The sequence below is a fragment of the Callithrix jacchus genome, chromosome 5, assembly GCF_049354715.1.
Source record: "Callithrix jacchus isolate 240 chromosome 5, calJac240_pri, whole genome shotgun sequence".
NCBI classification, from domain to species: Eukaryota; Metazoa; Chordata; class Mammalia; order Primates; family Cebidae; genus Callithrix; species Callithrix jacchus.
This window is the reverse complement of record NC_133506.1, coordinates 158,239,785-158,258,641: the sequence shown is the minus strand read 5'-3', so window position 1 is coordinate 158,258,641 and position 18,857 is coordinate 158,239,785. Positions and strand designations below refer to the sequence as shown.

General features: G+C 38.6%; 1 protein-coding gene across 3 annotated transcripts in view; it reads left to right on the top strand.

Moving 5' to 3' along the window:
- Nucleotides 1-18,572, top strand: part of PROSER1 (proline and serine rich 1) — a 29,396-nt gene extending 10,824 nt beyond the window's left edge. For 2 of the 3 annotated variants that reach the window (XM_035302523.3, XM_008998165.5), the window contains exons 7-14: nucleotides 1,499-1,609; nucleotides 3,323-3,406; nucleotides 4,754-4,832; nucleotides 5,493-5,588; nucleotides 10,904-10,948; nucleotides 14,270-16,052; nucleotides 16,509-16,659; nucleotides 17,242-18,572. In XM_035302523.3, coding sequence (XP_035158414.1) covers nucleotides 1,499-1,609; nucleotides 3,323-3,406; nucleotides 4,754-4,832; nucleotides 5,493-5,588; nucleotides 10,904-10,948; nucleotides 14,270-16,052; nucleotides 16,509-16,659; nucleotides 17,242-17,364 — 2,472 coding nt within the window. In that variant the 3' untranslated portion in view covers nucleotides 17,365-18,572. The remainder of the gene's footprint in view (nucleotides 1-1,498; nucleotides 1,610-3,322; nucleotides 3,407-4,753; nucleotides 4,833-5,492; nucleotides 5,589-10,903; nucleotides 10,949-14,269; nucleotides 16,053-16,508; nucleotides 16,660-17,241) is intronic. The other variant, XM_078375325.1, reaches the window with a different exon arrangement.
- The last annotated feature ends 285 nt before the right edge of the window (nucleotides 18,573-18,857 follow it).

Here is an 18,857-nt window from a genome sequence, read left to right as displayed (position 1 = left end):
ATGTATTTAGGAACTTAAGTTTTCAAATTTGCTTTGTTATCCAATTTATTTTGAATCTGATTCATAAGAGATGAATATGAAAGCCAGTTTATTAAAATTCCAGTTTGTTAGTTAAAAATCTGTAAGAATGGGAGAAATAGTACTTGTCAACCCTAGAACACTTGATTTGTCATCTAAGGTAGTTACTTCTAATGCAGGCTTATGATGGCTGGAAGCTGAATTAATGGTTACATTAATTATGAGCCTGGCAGCTCAGTTGTATTTAATCTCACAAACTCCTTTAAGCCCAGAGGTGGTCGGCTTATTCGCCTTTGTCATACACGGTTGTAGAAGAGTTCAGATTTGAGCCGTGTTTCTTTACTTCAATAGCTTCCTTATCAGTTTTCTTGACTAAAATGTTTAAGGCAACATTATTGCTGTAGTTTTCTTTCTTATGAAGCGTTTTGATCATGTCACTTTCCTTCTCAGAAATATCCTGGGCCTGAGTGTTCTGTAGTGTCGGTCCCCTGGTCAATGTAAATTAGTACAACTTTTGTAGAAGGTAAACTTGAAGACCTTTTAAAATATTTATACCTTTTGGCCCCAAGGTTATACTTTAGGAATTTATTCAAAGGAAATGTTGAAATATGCAAATTTATATCTAAGGACATTCACCCTAGTACTCTTTATTATAGCCAAAGATTCAGATGCTTTTCAAGGTTAGGGTATTTAGTAGGGGCTGGATTATATAGCTAATCTACTTATATGTGTGGAGAATGGATTTATACGACCAATATATAACAAAATATAACATTGTATGTACTTGTGAATACAGATATATATATAAAAGCTGGATATTTATATAACATAGTGTAAATACATTGGAATATACGTTGCCTGATACAGTGTTTCTTCATGTATTAATATGTATTGAGCACTAACTTAGTATGTGTGAGGCATCATTTAGAAGTTGAGGATGCAGAAATAAACAGCCTAGACCTATATCCCTTCCCTCACTGTTTCTCATAAATATGTCGTATTACGTTGAACATTATAAGTTGGTTTTTCAATGGTATATAGCTCTTCGGACCACCCAATGTCATGTTATTTATGTCGCTCTCCACTGGGTTGTAAAGAGCAGGGACCATGTTTCTTTCACCTTTGTGTCCTCCTTTCCTGAAATGTGCCATGACCTTGGCGTTTGTAGATTGGAACTGTAATTTCTTGGTAGTTGAAGAAATGGAAAGATTAGATAATACTTTTTTACACAGTTTACAGTATGAGTCTGTTAGTTGCAACATTAACATTATGTTACCATTTTAATTATTCCATTTAAGTAAAGTAATTTTACTTACTACTGTTGGTCCTGTTCACCACTGTTAAGTGCTGAATGATGTATGAGCAGATTGAGCGTGATCCTCTTCCTTAATTCATGTTTTTTCTTTGCTGACCTTCCCAATGTCCAGAATACTTGACTTTAAGAATTTTTTTTTACTACCATCTTCTTTTTTATGTACAGGCTTTCAAGGGGGGCTGCAAAGCTCCTCATGCTATGATATCTTCTTGTGGAACGATCCCAGGAAATCCATATCCCAAAGGAAAACCTAGCCGCATAAATGGAATTTTCCCAGTAAGCATACTTCCATGGCTGTGTATAAAACTTCTCATTGTTAAGTATGAAGTATAGAATACGTTAATGATATTTAAAGGAAAGGAATTTATGTCAGCAACATAATTCATAGGCTCACCACTGATTGCAAGTTCATGTCTAAACGTCATTAAAGTATTACGGAAGCGTATTTATATAAAATCCATAGAACAAGACAGATAGAAGAAAGATGATTTTGTTTTGTTTTATTTTTCAAAGTACTTTAAAAGTACTGATTTACATTTAATGAAGGAACAGTTCTCAAATTCTCACTATTCTTACAGTCTCAGTTTCATTCAGAGAAGTGTGTCTGGGAGACTTTGCATGCAGTGTTTCCTTCCTGGAGAACCACATTGCATATGAAGGCTCTGAGAAGTACTATAAAAAACAAACTCGTTTTTATATCATCTAATGTTCCTTGAACCTCTTTGTAAAACAACAAAGAATGTCATATTTCTATTACTCTGTAACAACCCCACAGCTTAGTGGATTAAAGCAATAAATGTTTATTATCTCACATAGTTTTTATGGGTCAGGAATATTGGAGCACTTAGCTGGGTAGTTCTGGTTCATGTCTTCTCATGAGGTTACATTCATCTGAAAGTTTGATTGGAGCCCAAGAATAGGACCTCAAGGTGACTCATTTGTGTACTTGGCAAAGTAGAGTTGGTGGCTGGCAGGAGACCTTTGTTGCCCACCACAAAGACTCTTCTGTAATTCTGCTTGAGTGTCCTCATGACGTGGCAGTAGGCTTCTACCAGAGCAAGTAATCCAAGCAAGAGAGGACAAGTAGAAGCTGCCTGGAAGTCAAATGCCATCATTTCTGTAATGTGTCATGTGTTATACAGGTCAGCCCCATTCATTCTGGAGGGAATGATGCAAGGTCACATAAGAGATGAGGATCAGCGGGGGACATCTTGGGAGAGTTGGTTTCCACGCCAGTATATACCATTTAGCAACACTCATATTAGAGTGATGACACACTGTAATATGTAATAGTCTATCAACTTTTTCTGATCTGTTAATTTTAGCAGTCTTGAATAAGGTCTCATTTACCCTTGACAATAGAAATAATCACACTTTATAGAGAATGGCATTTTTTTCTTATCTATTTTCAACTATAACACAGGTACTCTTATTTTTTGAGGAGTATACATATTGTGGTATTGGAAGTTCGTTTCCGATTGCTCCTTTTTATGAAGGAAAAGAATTAGAACATACTGTATTCAAAAAAATGCAATGATACAACAAAACAATGCAACATAACAACTATTTACATAGCGTCCACATTGTATTTGGTATTATAAGTAGTCTAGAGATTATTTAAAGTATATGGGTGGATATGTTTAGGTTATATGCCAGCACTATGCCATTTTATAGAAGAGACTTGAGCATCCGTGTATTTTGGTATCTGTGGAGGAGGTGGATACTTTATCTTTTCCTGTCATCCTCTCTGTATTTTGCATGTTCACAGCTGAATACCATTGCATGTGATATGAGAGTTCCATAGCATAGAAGGGTTGAGGACCTTGTCAAGGTCACACTGCAGGTGGTGCAGAATTGAAACGGAATGGAAGTCTTTACATTCTTACCAAGTCCTTTTCCTCAGTGTGATACAGTGAGGTTGGTTATTGTTACTCGCTTGAGGGTTTTTTTAAGTTTCAATTACCTTTCTCTCTCTTATTTTTTTAATAGGGAACTCCTTTGAAAAAAGATGGTGAAGAATGTACCAATGAAGGCAAAGGAATAGCTGCACGAATTCTTGGACCATCCAAACCGGTATGTTTAGAAGATGAGGAGAAGAGCCGAAACTCCTTCCTACATAAAGTTTTCCATTTACTCAATGCATACATTTTATTTTTGTGTTGTAAAGTTTGAAGTATTCTAGAAATTGTAGGAGAGTGGGGGAGGGGAGTGGTTGAGGGGAATATAAATATTTAACATTAGTAAGAGCCCTTTTGAGGATAAAGTAAAATCAGTCAAATGGTTTTTATTTTAGAGTAAAATCAGTCAAATTGCTTTAAATTTTTTTCTCTAGACACATTTAGCTGCTCAGCTGGAGATACGGAGTGTGGAGAGTTTGTTTTAACTAAGTTTGTAGTTTAGCTGAATTAGTGTTCATGAAACCACAGTGAAGCCAGGAAGTTGAAGGTATTTATAAGATAGTGATTATAGTAACTACAATGTAAACTAGACAGGAGAAGACAACCCCATAGGTTGAAGGATCTTTGGAGCTGACATACTACAGGCCTGCATACAACCACCTTGCAAAACCTGCCCGTCCACATGGCAAGAACTCCAGTGGAGTCGTTGATCGCAGAATAGTCACAGGTGATAGTCCTTGCACAAGACTTCAGATAGGGCCCCACTTAGGGGAGCTGGAAAGAATCTGCCTCCCTTACCACCAGTGGATCCTTTCCCCTGCCTCACAGGCATGCACATGCTCTCTGCAGGTAAAAAGTACAGCATTTTGCTTAATTTCTGGTACTTCTTGTTTTCTAAAGACCAGTTCTTTGAATGCTTTGTGTTACTTAGATAAGCTCCATCAACTGTAAAATAAGTATTTGTGGATTTATGGATTTTGAAAGAACAGCTAAAATACCGAATTCCCAATTCCATTCTACATTCTACTAGAAGTGTCAGAAAGCCTAATGCTAACGCAAACAGTGCTTTTTTCTTCCAAAAGGAGAAAAGAGGATGGGATTGAGAGAATGAATTCCTATCAGTTTAGGACAATGTTGCCATTGGGAGGTCTTGTGTAATTTGAGATTGTAAAACCTAGAAGGTTTCTTGTCTTTGTTATGTAGGAGGAAACAGGAATTCTTGGATTAGCTTAGGCTGGACCTGAGAGGAGTTTGCTGTTTAGGATGAGTTCTGACCCCTTATTGAAGAAGATTTAAAAAATAAATACCTCCGTGGCCGTCTGGCGAGATCTACCTTTGGAATTTAATAGCAACCACATTTATTAAAGCAAAAAATTTACCTCATTTGTGCCATGTAGTCCAGTAGTATTTGATATGCTGGGACATTTTTAGCCCATTAGGACTAAATATTTTGAAAAACAGGTTGCCAGAAGACAGCTTACTTGGTTATTTTCTAACTACTATATTTTCCCCCATCATTTAGCCTCCTTCAACATATAATCCACATAAACCTGTTCCTTATCCGATACCTCCATGCCGGCCACATGCAACTATTGCACCAAGTAAGGAGTTCCCTTATTTTTTACTCTTTCTTGTTTGTTTTTTATACTGTTTATTTATTAGATTGAAAGTAAGTGCTTGGGAAATCTGTAGCACTTAGGAAATGCTACTGTGAGCTTAATTCTGCACATAGTTAGCTAGTAGTGTCCTGGTCTACAACACTGCAGCAGACCAAGTTTATTTAGGATGTTTTCTTTATGATAAATTAATTACAGATTATTTTTAGTCATCTGTTACAATTTATGGGGTTTTACTTTGGTAAATCATCTTGAATTCCTTTTTTGGTAGTTGGTGTTCAGAGGCATCATTGATGCATTTCACTTAAGAAGGTCAAATATGGGTGTTTGGCAGAAAAGACAAACAGTGTAAGTATAGCAGGTTCTGTCCACCGTGCCATTTGCTGAGCTTATCCCTGCAGTGAGCACGCAGTGCAGTGGGAAATAAGAATCTCTGGTTGATTCCTGTTTTAGGAACTGAGACCTATTCCCTTTGGTCTCAGTTTTCACTTAACTCTAGACCTAAACCTCCATCTAAAATTCAACTCTATAGGAGTTTTAAAATAAAAATGAATAACTGCATTAATACAGTTTGAACTCCTAGTCACCAGACAGTATTAATCACAGAACAATACTAAATTATATTTTTTTCTGTTTTTATTTTAGGTGCTTATAACAATGCAGGTCTGGTACCGTTAGCCAATGTCATAGCTCCAGGTGTGCCCCCTCCACCTCCGTATACTCCTAATCCTGTAGGAACAGGTAAAGTCATGTTATTTGCAGGTGTTTAAGTAACTTATTCATACACAAATGTACACTTGAAAGGGACAGTTGTTTGACACATGACGTATTCTAACAGAGGGAGAGCAAGCTCAGGAGCCTGAAGGATCTGGAAGTGAATCCTTGGTAATAATTGGACAGTTTTTGTAGTCTTGATGGACTTCACGTTCCCTATTTGTAGTAGAGGATAACATTTTAATAGTATTTGTTCAGTAACATTTAATGAATATTAGATGAGCCTATCACCTGCTATATGCTGTGGATACAAAGCTACACAGTCATGTTTGCAGAGAGTTTAGTGAAAAAATACAGATGAGGAAGGAGAAGGCCATTTCTATATATTCTACATCATTAGTTCTGAATTGCACATTTTTTATAATTTAATTTCTCTGAAATTAGAATGTGGTTTACATCAAGTGGCATCATAGATTCAAAGAGATAAGTTGGAATGATCAGTGTTCCAGGGTGCTATGGAGCCTTATAGGAGGGGTGTGCAAACCAGCCTCACTAAAGTAAATAGAGCTGCTTACATGATAAACTGCTAAAGCTTGTTGCCCCAATAATGAAGTTGTCATTTAATTAAGTTGAGGAAGAAACAGGTAAAAACAGACTGATAGTGAAATATGAGGAATGACAAGGTAACAATGTGGTGGTTTCTCTGTAGCCTAGAACTACCCAGGGCTTTTAAAAAATATCCTTAGTTCCCCACTTGTAGCGATTCTATTCAGTGTATTGTGCGGGGTGCCTGGTATTTTTATTTTTTAATGATCTACTGGTGGTTCTTCAAGCAAGTTTAGGGAATACTAGGATTTGTGCACAGAAAACCCAAGAGAGATCAAAGTATCAACCTTTTTTCAAGGATCTTTATTAAGTGCCAGGTTGAAGAGATCTGGGGGACTTTCTGCCTCCAGACTTTTGTTAAGAATCTTTGGACACTAAGCTAGGCATCTTTCTGACTCAGCAAGCTGAGAAACTGAAATTGAGGTGTCAGAAACTGAAATTGATGGATGAATATGTATGGAGTTGACAGGGTAGCAAAGAATACTCTGCCCAAAGGCAGTTTATCACATGCAGTTGACAAGAGTAATTACTTGGGGAGGGAGCCTAGCAGAGGTAGGAAGGGAGCTGGAATTCAGCCCACTGTAGCCTGAGTTCCACTGCCAGTTGGCATGGTTGTCTCCCTATTCACTTCGCTAATGGCATAAAGACAATTCGAGTGGCCTTGGGCCACATATGTGAACACAGGCTAGTTATGGGAAAAAGAACTATTTCTCATGAGTAGTAAAACTTTGATGTGCTATGGAGAAGCGTCATTACTTAACACATGCCATCATTTGGGTAAATTACTCCTATCATGGCGAGGAAGGGCTCATTATAAAGCAGTGAGAAGGACTAAGACTCCCCAACACTTACCAGGCCGACCTTCTTCATTCGGTCTTTCGGTAACATGGGATATGAAGAATAAGTGGTTCCCCATATATTGTCAAACTATTCTCCAAAAACCCTTTACCAGTTTATACCTGTCCATAACAGTATGTGAGAATGGTTTCTTCAAACCCTTTCAACACGGAAGATTTCCCGTTTTTAACGTTGCCAGTCTGGGAGACTAATTTAGCTTACGTTTTTGTGGGGGGTTTTTTTGTAACAGAAATTTAACTTTTATTTATGTCAATTGTCGTTTGTTTGACTCATGAGTTTGTATCTTGCTTAGGAAATTCTTCCTCACCCCAGCAGTATGAAAATACCATGTATATTCTCTAATTAGTTTTAAAGTGGTTCTTTAAAATGTATAGCTTTTAGTTTGACCAGCCTTCATATTTTTGTATATGTGTGCAATAGGAATAGAGCTTAATTATTTTCTTGCCCTTCCTAGAGACTTTTAAGTTGGTTAATAATATATAATTCTTTTGTTGTTGTTTTACTAGGCAGGAGTTGAGTACACTGACTGATGAAAGTTGCAAAGATTTTTTCCAAAATTATCATTTTATTTCCTGCCCTTTTTTATGGTACCTTTTGCCCTTAGAGTTTGAGTTTTATACATTTGCCTAGACAAAAACAAGCTATGAGAGCAAACTTGGAACCAAGTTGCCTTGGTTAAGATCTTCTTATCCTGGGGTGGTTTAGATAGTGTAGGTCTTAAAAGATAACTCCATCTGGAATCTCATTTCATGAAGGGGATGAAATAGAGGTTTGTCTTAATCTTTCCCCAAATGGTGGCCAGTTGTGCTAGCACCATTTATTAACTAATCTGTCATCCCCACTAATTGGAAATACCACATTTATCTTACGTTTCATACACACACACACACACACACACACACACACACACACACAGGTATGAGTTATTTATTAAAATTCCACTGCCATTACTTTATGATTATATTCATACTAATGTTACTAGCAGGTTTGTAGCGTGTCCTGATATTTCATAAGACAAGCTCCCACCTATAATGTTTTTATATTTTTCTTACTAGAAAACTTGTATCTGAATCTTAAGATCATTTTATGCAACTTAAAATAACAGGTGTGGGGGGCACAGAGAGAGAGAGGAGAGCGCTGTATAGTAATTTCAGGAGAACTGACCTTTTTATGAGTCTTACCATTCAGTCATGTGTGTATATCTTTATATCATGTCAAGCTGGTAGTGTTTTCTTCCCCAGGATTTATTTTATTCCTTTTCAAGAAGATACTGTAGTTTTCTACCTGTAGATTCTATGCCTTAAATCTGTATCTATGGAATTTAGAGATTTTTTGGTTACAATTATAAATAGAATATTTCATTTCTAGGTGCTTATTACCAGTTTCTCTAGTTTTTTTTCTTTTTTTTAAGTCTCTTGAGTTTTCTAAATATAAAATATCAACTGAGTTACAGTCTTAACTATAAAACATTTCTTTGTTTCATAGGCCTTATTGAGTAATAATATTATTCTGACTTATTTTATAAAAATTATTTTGCCTGGGCCGGGCGTGGTGGCTCAAGCCTGTAATCCCAGCACTTTGGGAGGCCGAGGCGGGTGGATCCCGAGGTCAAGAGATCGAGACCATCCTGGTCAACATGGTGAAACCCCATCTCTACTAAAAATACAAAAAATTAGCTGGGCATGGTGGCGAGTGCCCGTAATCCCAACTACTCAGGAGGCTGAGGCAGGAGAATTGCCTGAACCCAGGAGGCGGAGGTTGCGGTGAGCTGAGATCGCGCCATTGCACTCCAGCCTGGGTAACAAGAGTGAAACTCCCATCTCAAAAAAAAAAAAAAAAAAAAAAGATTTTGCCTGTACCTTTATTTTCCATTTTTTTCCCCCATGATTTTATTTGGTAGGTTGTCTTGGTTTGTAAATTATATATAGCTGAATTTTTATTTTTAAACCTATTAGACTTTTAATAGGAGTTTTTAATAATATTACACATTTGTTCTTAGTCCTTCCTTTTTATTTTTATTATTCTTTTATTCGTTTTTTTCCTTACCTTTGCTAAATTGTATAGGTCAAATTGCCATTTTATTTTTTTAACAACTATTCTCTTCTTGACCCTACCCAATCTTAGAAATTTTCACCAATGGTTACCTTCCTGTTCTTAATGGTTGTCGATATACAAAACTGAAGACTGTTTATTCATCATTTCAATTCCATCTTCTCTCCTTTTTGAAATCAGTTTGTGTGTCTGGTTGGGGTACTATACATTTTGGTTCTGATATTTAATTTCTTTAAAATTGCCTTTGATCTTGACTTCTTGTTTCTTCCGTTGTTTCATTCTTTGTCCGGATGTGCCAATTTTTTTGGTAGAAAACGTCTTTAAGAAATTTATTCAGAAAGGACACATGTATAGAGTTGTGGATGGAAAATCCAATTCCAGATAATTTTCTTTATTGGGAACTTAGTGTCTTTCTGTAAGCTTACAAAGAATGTTTCTTATCTTTGGATTTCAGAAATCTTACCAGGATGTTTAGGTGTGCAGCTTGTCATTAATCTTTTCTGTCACTCTGTAAGTCGTTTGGATGTGAGAACTCAAGTCTTTGAAGCTTAGGAAAATTTTATTTTTATTCTTTTAATTGTTGCATTTTCATCTGCTTTTTTTCCCCTCCTTCCACTACTCTTATTTCACATGTATTAAATTTGCCTTCTAAGAAGCCTGTTACCTATTCATTTATGACAACTTTTCCTTTAAATTTTTTGTTTTTATTTGTTGACATTCTAAGTGGTATTTGTTTCATTTCCAACCATAACTTTTAGTCATTTTATTTCTAATGTTTATTCTTTTCATTTGTTAATTTGGAATCAGATTTTTATATGTAGAAGTCTTCTCTGCTTATTTCCTGGTATAGAGGGGTGTGTGTGTGTGTGTGTGTGTGTGTGAGAGAGAGAGAGACAGGGAGAGAGGGAGGGAGAGAGAAGTACAGGTTTTAAAACTCCTTTTTCTTTAATGTAATCTCCATTGTTTTGGTGGTTATTTGTTGTCACCTCAGTCAAACTTGTGAATTCCTTAAACTAGCTGTGCTTTTTCTTTGCTCATTATACCAAGGCATGGAGGTTTCTTTTACACCATATGCCTGTCACAGTATTGGTTTCTTGGGCAGTTGTTGTCAAGCTCTAAGAGGGTAAATTTTTCCTCCTTTATATCCTTTGCTAATGGGCTGGTTGGATAGATCCTTTCCCTTGAGGGGTATGCTTTAGGTTGTCAATATCACAGACTTCCATTCAGCCTCAACTACCTAATACAGGGCCTTTCCCAGAGCTGCGTACAGCAAATGGGCAGAGCAATTTCTTTCTGTTGGCTTGGGCAATTCACAGTGAATGGCAGTGAATTCTATCCAGCTGCCACCTTTCACTTCCCAGTTTTCCCATTCCTGTAAACACTGGTGCTCGGAGCTGTCAGCTCAGCCAGTGACAGTGGTCCTCTCTGCACTGCAGCTGCAGAGTGCACTTTCTTGTGGATGGCACCCTCGAGCCAGCATCTTTCCAGAAAGTGCTCTTGAATACAGTGCATATATAAAATTAACAGTGTGTATTTAAAACTTGACAAGCTGAGATGGAGATGCTAGGGGAGAAAAGAGCGCTTGCTCAGTTGCTTGTAATCCTCCTGATCTTCACATAGAGTAGTAAAGTATTAGTAGTAATAGTAGTAGAGTTACTACCATTTTTCTTCTGTTTTCTTTTTCCATATGTGTACATTTTGTTTCCTAACACAGTGTACATATATATTTATATCTTGCATTTTTCTTTTTAATCCAAATCTCTGTTTATTGTGTTGGCAGATTTTTTATTAAATTTTAAAATGAACTTTTATTTATTTTTATACAGAGAGTGAAGACCTTTCCAATCAGTCAAAACCTATACAGAATCAAAGTAAGTACCAAATTTGATCCAAAGATGATGGATATCTGTCATGGTTGTCTGTTCTGTTTTTCACCGAGAATAATTTGAGTTGAGTGTATTTGGAATTGTTAGGTTTTAGGAAAAATTTCAAGTTAAAGAATATAACGCTTGTTAAAATTGGTTTGCTGGTGTTACATTTTATATACATAACATGAAATGCACATATTAACTGGATTTAAAATTAATCTTAGAACCTTGTATGCAATTTGCAAACCTCGCAGTCTAATTTAAATACTACGTAGAGTTACGTCCGCATTCACTTTACATTCTGTGATACTGGAAACCTCGTTTCTTTTTTGATATAAACACATGGGGTGATAAAAATCCTTTTTGACAAATGCTAGTCAGATTCTATTTTTAGATTTAATTATTTCAATAAGTGATATTAAGCATATCTTAATGTAGAAAAGAACAAGGGGCACCAAAGCAGAAAATGGAATTGAGAAATAACAATGAAGTGTGTCCTACATAGTGCCTCCAGATGGCAGCAGTGCTGCAACGTTGTGTTTTCTCCCTAGATAAAAATCTGTGTGGTCAGGAAGGAGAGGCTTCCTTGTATGAGACAAAAACTGACATGGATTCTTGTGTAGCAAAGTAGCACATGAGTCTAACCATTGTACATGGTTAGGAGTCTCAGTGGGAGAATTCCATTCCCTGAGAACAGTGCTTAGCAGGTGCTTCTGAGCTGGTCGTTTCTAAAGGAGGTAGCATAGTGGGGTATGAAGAACGCTAAGGGAGGTGTCAGGACACCCAGTTTCTTATCCTTCCTCTGGCACCACCTAGCTTTGTGACCTTATACTGGTAATGTAACTCCTGTGTAACGGAGAGTAAGGAAACTTCTGCTTGTGTGTTAAACTTCATTATTTTATGTTCAAATGTTTTTGAAGGGTAGTAATCAGTCAGGTCAGTTGTTGTTAAGTACCATGGGCAGGAATAGCATATTTCGTTTCCTATGTTGTATGATGTTAGCATGATTAAGATTTTGTTTTTTCCTTTTGGAACTATATCAAGAACAGAAATTAAGATAAACTAGTATAGCAGTTAAAGATGTCAGTCTGAAAGACCCAGGTTCAAGTCTTGGCTCCACTATGTAGTAGCTGCATGATATTTTATCTAGTTGCTTAGCCACAGCAAGCCTCAGATTGCCCATCTATAAAATGAGGGTGTTGGTCAGAGGGTTATTTTGAGGACAAGTGAAATCATGGGCCTGACTTAGCACAGGATTTGACAGGCAGATCATGTTTTATGGTTAATAACCACATTAAATGACAGGAAAGTGCTGTTTATTAAGGTATGTGGTTGGAATGTTTTGATTTTTGTTTCATTTTTACCCGCAGGTGCTGAGTAATAATGCATAGCTTTTGCTTTATTAAATAAAAAGATACCCAACAGAGGCTCCTATAGAGAACACTCTAGGATAACTTGGTTTTACCTTAGATTCGTCATTAGCTGCGTGGTCTTCAACATGTAGTTTAATAAGATGGTGAATTCTCAAATGGTATCCAACATCTATGGACTTAATGCCTTTTTGGTACATTATTTACAAACAAAAGATTAGGTATATATTCCTTATGCTTCTAGTTCTTATTAAAAGAAATTAAATACAAAAAAGTACAAATCCATTTTTATAAGTACTCTTAAGTTTTAAATGATAGTCTTATTTTGCTGAAACCAAAACACTGCTTACAACCATTAAAAGGGTTCGGATGGCCCTGACACAGTGCTTCACACCTATAATCCCAGCACTTTGGGAGGCCGAGGCGGGCAGATCACGAGGTCAGGAGTTCGAGACCAGCCTGACCAGCATGGTGAAACTCTATCTATACTAAATATACAAAAATTAGCTGGGCTTGGTGGCGTGTGCCTGTAATCCCAGCTATGAAGGAGGCTGAGGCAGGAGAATCGCTTGAACCAGGAGGTGGAGGTTGCAGTGAGCTGAGATTGTGCCGCTGCGCTCCAGCCTGGGTGACAGCAAGACTCTGTCTCAGAAAAAGAAGATTCGTCCAGACTTAAGGACTTTTGAGTTTGCAGTTTATGTACTCTAATATACTGCTTGTCAATTGACAAGCCATTTTTTTTTTTTCTAAAACAACTACAAAATTTGTTCAGCCCAATGTGACACCCTTTGGCCTGCACTTAGTGCAAATGAACTGTGTATGTGTTGTTTACCTCCATTTTTTTAATATTGTCCCTTCCCATCTATGAGTAGCATAGTGTATTCATTGACCATGTCAGCTTTCTTATGTCAAAAGAGTCAATTATACATACATTTTAAGATGTCTTAGTCCCTGAAAATATTTGTCAGTTGATTGTCACTGCAACAGGAACATTCTCTGTTTACAACTGAAACAGAATTGGATGTGAGTACAGTACCAGATGATAGTTGTCTTTATGATGTTAGCTACCTAAGTCCTAGTTTCCCTTGACGCCAAGATTGTCACAGGTGAAGTACATTCACAGAGGAACCCACGTCATCCCCCAAAATGCTTATTATTTGTAGAGTTTGTCAGAATAAAAATACTATAGTCAACTCTAGAAACAGTGTTGAGAATAGTCCTTGAGTGGGTTTGGGAACTGCAGTTTGAGGTAATCATGATATATCCAGCACAGCAGACACTCATCAGGTACGCAGGTGCTGTGCTCTGCACTAGTACTCAGACTATAAAGATGAATTAGACACAGCTTGTGCCCCTAAAGGAATTGCCAGGTAAAGGTTGGGGGTTAATGTTGTGTAGAGTGGTCTGTGTGAGCACATGTATGGGGGTGGGGTGAGGGAACTGTACAGGTTAACCATCTGGAATATTAGATTCAACTCCCGGAGTGGCAACAAACTATGCTTGAGAGATGGGTATGAATCCTTGGAACCGTTCCTTGTTTGGCCCTGCGAGAGAAGCCATGTTGTGAAGGCTCCTATGAGAGGGACCGGCTTGTGTTTGTTTATTATTCTAGATAAATCGATTGAAAGAATTAGAGGTACAGTCAGTGAAGCATCACTAATCAAAATTAAAATAAATGCTTTGAATTTTTAAAAAGTGGAAAAATATGAAAGGACGCTTTGCAAGCTTCTCAAGAGCAGGATGTAGACAACAACTGGATCTGACTGGCTCCAGAGTAGAGATCTAAGAAATGGAACCCAGCAATTTAGATATGATAAGAGCCTGTTACACACCTGTCAGTTTTTCTTTGGTATTTGTTACATATTAGAAAAAATGGTTATGCTTTTTTTTATTTAAAATTTGACATTTCGGCATGATGATACATTCTTTCTTGCCTTTTTCCCCTTCCATATAGCATTTTCCACCCCAGCAAGTCAACTCTTTTCTCCTCATGGTTCTAATCCTTCAACACCTGCTGCAACTCCTGTTCCTACTGCATCCCCAGTCAAGGCAATCAGTCATCCATCAGCATCAGCAGCTGCCACCGTTTCTGCAATGAACCTGCCGAATACTGTCCTTCCTGTGTTCCCAGGGCAGGTCTCCTCAGCCATTCACACAGCTCAGCCATCAACGCCAAACCCAACAGTTATCAGAACCCCTTCGTTGGCCGCTGCACCTGTTACATCCATCCACAGTACGACCACTGCTCCTATTCCTTCCATTTTTTCTGGCCTAGTGTCACTGCCAGGTCCTTCTGCTACTCCTACCCCCGCCCCTCAGGCCACATCTGCACCAAGGTCCACTCTTGCTTCCAGTGAAACATTTGCTTCTTCGTCTGCCCCTTTCACTGGCCTCCCCTTTTCCACCAGCTCTGCTGCTGCTTCCACCAGCAACCCCAATTCTGCTTCATTGTCATCAGTTTTTGCAGGGCTCCCTTTGCCCTTGCCACCAACATCCCAAGGCCTGTCCAACCTGACTCCTGTGATTGCTGGTGGTTGTACTCCCAGTGTTGCCGGTTCACTTGGTGTGAACAGTCCTCTTTTGTCTGCTTTAAAAGGCTTTCTGACATCCAATGACACCAATTTAATCAACTCCTCTGTTTTATCCCCAGCTGTCACAAGTGGGCTGGCTTCCATGTCTTCTCTTACTCTTCAGAACTCTGACTCTTCTGCTTCAGCCCCTAACAAGTGCTTTGCTCCATCGGCCATCCCCGCCCCACAGAGGACTTCCACTCCAGGGTTGGCCCTGTTCCCAGGCCTGTCATCTCCTGTGGCTAACTCAACTTCCACTCCCCCGACTTTGCCTGTACAGTCTCCTTTAGCCACTGCTGTGTCAGCTGCCACGTCAGCACCAGTTAGCTGTGGCTCCTCAGTCCCCCTTTTGCATGGCCCCCACCCAGGTACCTCAGATCTGCATATTTCATCTACCCCTGCTATAACAACTCTTCCTGTTATGATCAAAACTGAGCCCACGAGTCCTACTCCCTCGGCCTTCAAGGGCCCGTCTCATTCCGGGAATTCCTCTCATGGCACTTTAGGTTTGTCAGGGACATTGGGCCGTGCGTATACTTCAACATCTGTGCCCATCAGTTTATCTACTTGCCTTAATCCTGCATTGTCCGGTCTCTCCAGCTTGAGTACTCCCTTAAATGGTTCAAATCCCCTTTCCTCTATTTCCCTTCCCCCACATGGGTCCTCCACTCCTATCGCACCAGTATTCACTGCTCTTCCTCCTTTTACTTCATTGACCAACAGTTTTCCTTTAACTGGCAACCCATCTCTTAATCCAGCAGTATCTGTCCCAGGGTCACTGATAGCCACCTCATCTACCACTGCCACCTCCACATCCGTCCCTCATGCCAGCTCCACGGCAGCTGTTCTCTCAGGGCTTTCTGCTTCAGCACCAGTCTCAGCAGCACCTTTCCCCCTCAGCCTGTCCACTGCTGTTCCCTCCCTGTTCTCAGTTACTCAAGGACCTCTGTCATCCTCAAATCCCTCCTACCCAGGCTTTTCTGTCTCTAATACCCCAAGCGTTACCCCTGCTCTTGCCTCATTCCCGGGGCTGCAGGCACCCTCTACAGTTGCAGCTGTCACACCACTACCTGTGGCTGCCACAGCCCCATCCCCGGCTCCGGTCCTCCCAGGATTCGCCTCAGCATTCAGTTCCAATTTCAACTCTGCTCTTGTTGCACAAGCCGGGTATGTGGATGCTTTGCAAATAGGGTAAAATTATTTTTCATCTGACTTGTAGTTCAGCCTTATTTTAAGTCCTCCAAATGAATGTCAAAATCTAAATGATGTTTTTCTGGGCTGAAACTTCAGTACTCAAAACATCTTATGAACCATGTTAAGATAACTGTATAAAATATTAATGCCTGTTGACATAATTTTCGGATTTGTATTTGATAGTTATTTATAAGACAGCAGAAAGGATTATATGCAAAACAGACTTACTGAATTTCAAATAATATACTTTAAAAGTAGAAAGGAAGTTTCATATCAGAGAATGGCTGATTTTTATGGTCCTTCCTAAAGAGGAATACATTCTAAGGGATGTTTGGTCTTTAATATCTTAAGATTGTATTTGGAAAATATGGAAGCAGTGGCTTTTATGTCTTCTCTGCAGTTAAATTCTTTTTCTATCAATTGCTTTAGTTTATCACCTGGACTTCAAGCTGCAGGCAGTTGTGTTTTTCCAGGCCTTTTGTCTCTCCCGGGTATCCCGGGGTTTTCCCAGAATCCTTCACAGTCATCGTTGCAAGAATCACAGCATAATGCAGCTGCACAGTCCGCATTGTTACAGCAGGTAAGCAGGCGGTGGCTGGCGTCAGTACCATTAACATGTAACTAGCTTGTGTAGTGATGACGTTGCCAGTATCATTTGCACTATCCCAACTTCGGCAAAAAATGGCTCTTAGCAGAATGGGTAGAGATTTGATGATTAGCTCTCCCCAAATTTGCAGATTATTCTTGTCTTCTTTCAGGAGCGTAACAAGCGTGGTAGGATGTAGTCATCTGTACGAATTGTTTTTCCTGCTTATAGACTTTACTTAATAAAGTTTAAGAATCTATTCATGACAGTTAACTGTTAACTTGTTTTCTATAATAATTTAAGCTAAAACGATCGACCGTGGAAGCAGATTGTCTGTGGAAAACCTATTGACTTTTGAGAGAATATTAAACGTTTTAACGACAGTTCTGTGCATCTCCTTCACCTGAAAAAAATTGAGCATTTTCTTAAAAATTTAGGTGACTGAGCAGACTTTATTGTGCCTCCGAGTTTTGTCTTTCTTTCCTATTCTGGATATGTTTGTGTGGCATGAGCAAGCGAGCGCAGGCTTGACTGAACTTGGCATTCTGCTAAACCGCAGTCTCTTGTTTCCCTCAGGTGCATTCAGCCTCTGCTCTGGAGAGCTATGCAGCTCAGCCTGATGGGCTCCCTACTTATCCTCCAGCGCCAGGAACACCATTTTCTTTGCAACCAAGCCTGTCCCAAAGTGGGTGGCAGTGACTACTTTGTAACAGCATCAGAATTGCCTAAGAACTGCAGTGAACAATCTGACAAATGTGAAGGTGGCCGAAAGTCAGAAAATGAGAATGAGGATAATCCTGGAGAAATTGTGACAACAATTTGAAAATTGTGATTGCATTTTAAAGGATGGTTTTAAGTATGGAACACTCCCCTATGTAAATATGCTGACAGTAAGTTGTACGGAGAATGGTATTTCAAAGGTGTTTGGAGACTTTTCACCTCCTGTCCTATAAAATTTTGAATTGTGTATGTGATCTAATAGAAAGAATATTAAAGAGTAGATTGAACTCTTTATAGCCGAATACAGCCTTAAACATGCTTGTATAGCATCCACTGACAGAAGTAATAGTTGTGCCTCAGACGTCGGGGTTGCACGTGGCCCTGGGGGAGTTACTGCCCTTGGTGTGCATGAGCGGTTTCTGTTAGCATCAGTGGGAACTCAGTACTCTATATGTATACACAAAAGGGAACTGGAGACCCGCAGTTATTTTTAATTTCTGATGTTAACAATCATACATACTGCTGAATTTAACTCAATATAGTTCAGGTAAGTAAAAATGGTGCTTAATGTAGTCTTTAGAATGACTTTCAGGTGTTTTGAACTAAAAATATATATCCAGAACCGCGTCCTTATAGAAATACAAGTAAGACGTACGAAAATTTGCCTTCAAAACAGTTTTTCTAATCTCAGCAGTATCCAGTGAGTGAAGAACACTTGACTGACTCTTGGGCCACCTCTATTACTTAATGTACTCCGGAAGCTCTTGGTGAATGTTTACAATTATGGGATGTAGTGTTTCTATTTGTACTTTAAGTCAAATGCTTATATGAAATATGTGACAACAAATAGAGAAGACTGGCTCTGTTAGTAATTATGCAGTATGGACTCTATTTAAGGATCTGTGGTAGTATAACATGAGAGAGTGTCATTAATTTAGGAGTAATAACTGCCACATGTGGGGCGTAGGGGAGTGAGGCGAATGAATTCCAATCCTGTGATGAAAAGTGTACACTGTACACTCTACTGTAGTACATTTCAGGATCTAGAAGTTTTACTTTTATAAAGATGGTGTCTGGAAGATGTTGCCAATGTATTTTCCTTCAACATAGGGAACAACTTTTTAAGTATATTATTAAACCTGTATGGTTTTTAACGATTTTTTAAAATAAACTTTATGGATATGACAGATATTCTGTGTGTGTTGCTAAGTGCTTGAATAGGCTTTCTAATTTTGTGGATGTGCTAAGAGTTAATATGTTGAACATTTTAATCCAAATTTAGTTGTAACTCAGTTTATACTACTGATTTCTCATTCGTTTAAATGATATCTTTTGTAAAAGTCATAACCAACACATGAACAGACTGATTTATGTCTTATCTTTTTTTTTTTTTTTTTTTTGAGACAAGAGTCTCACTCTGTCACCCAGGCTGGAGTGCAATGGCACGATCTTGGCTAACTGCAATCTCTGCC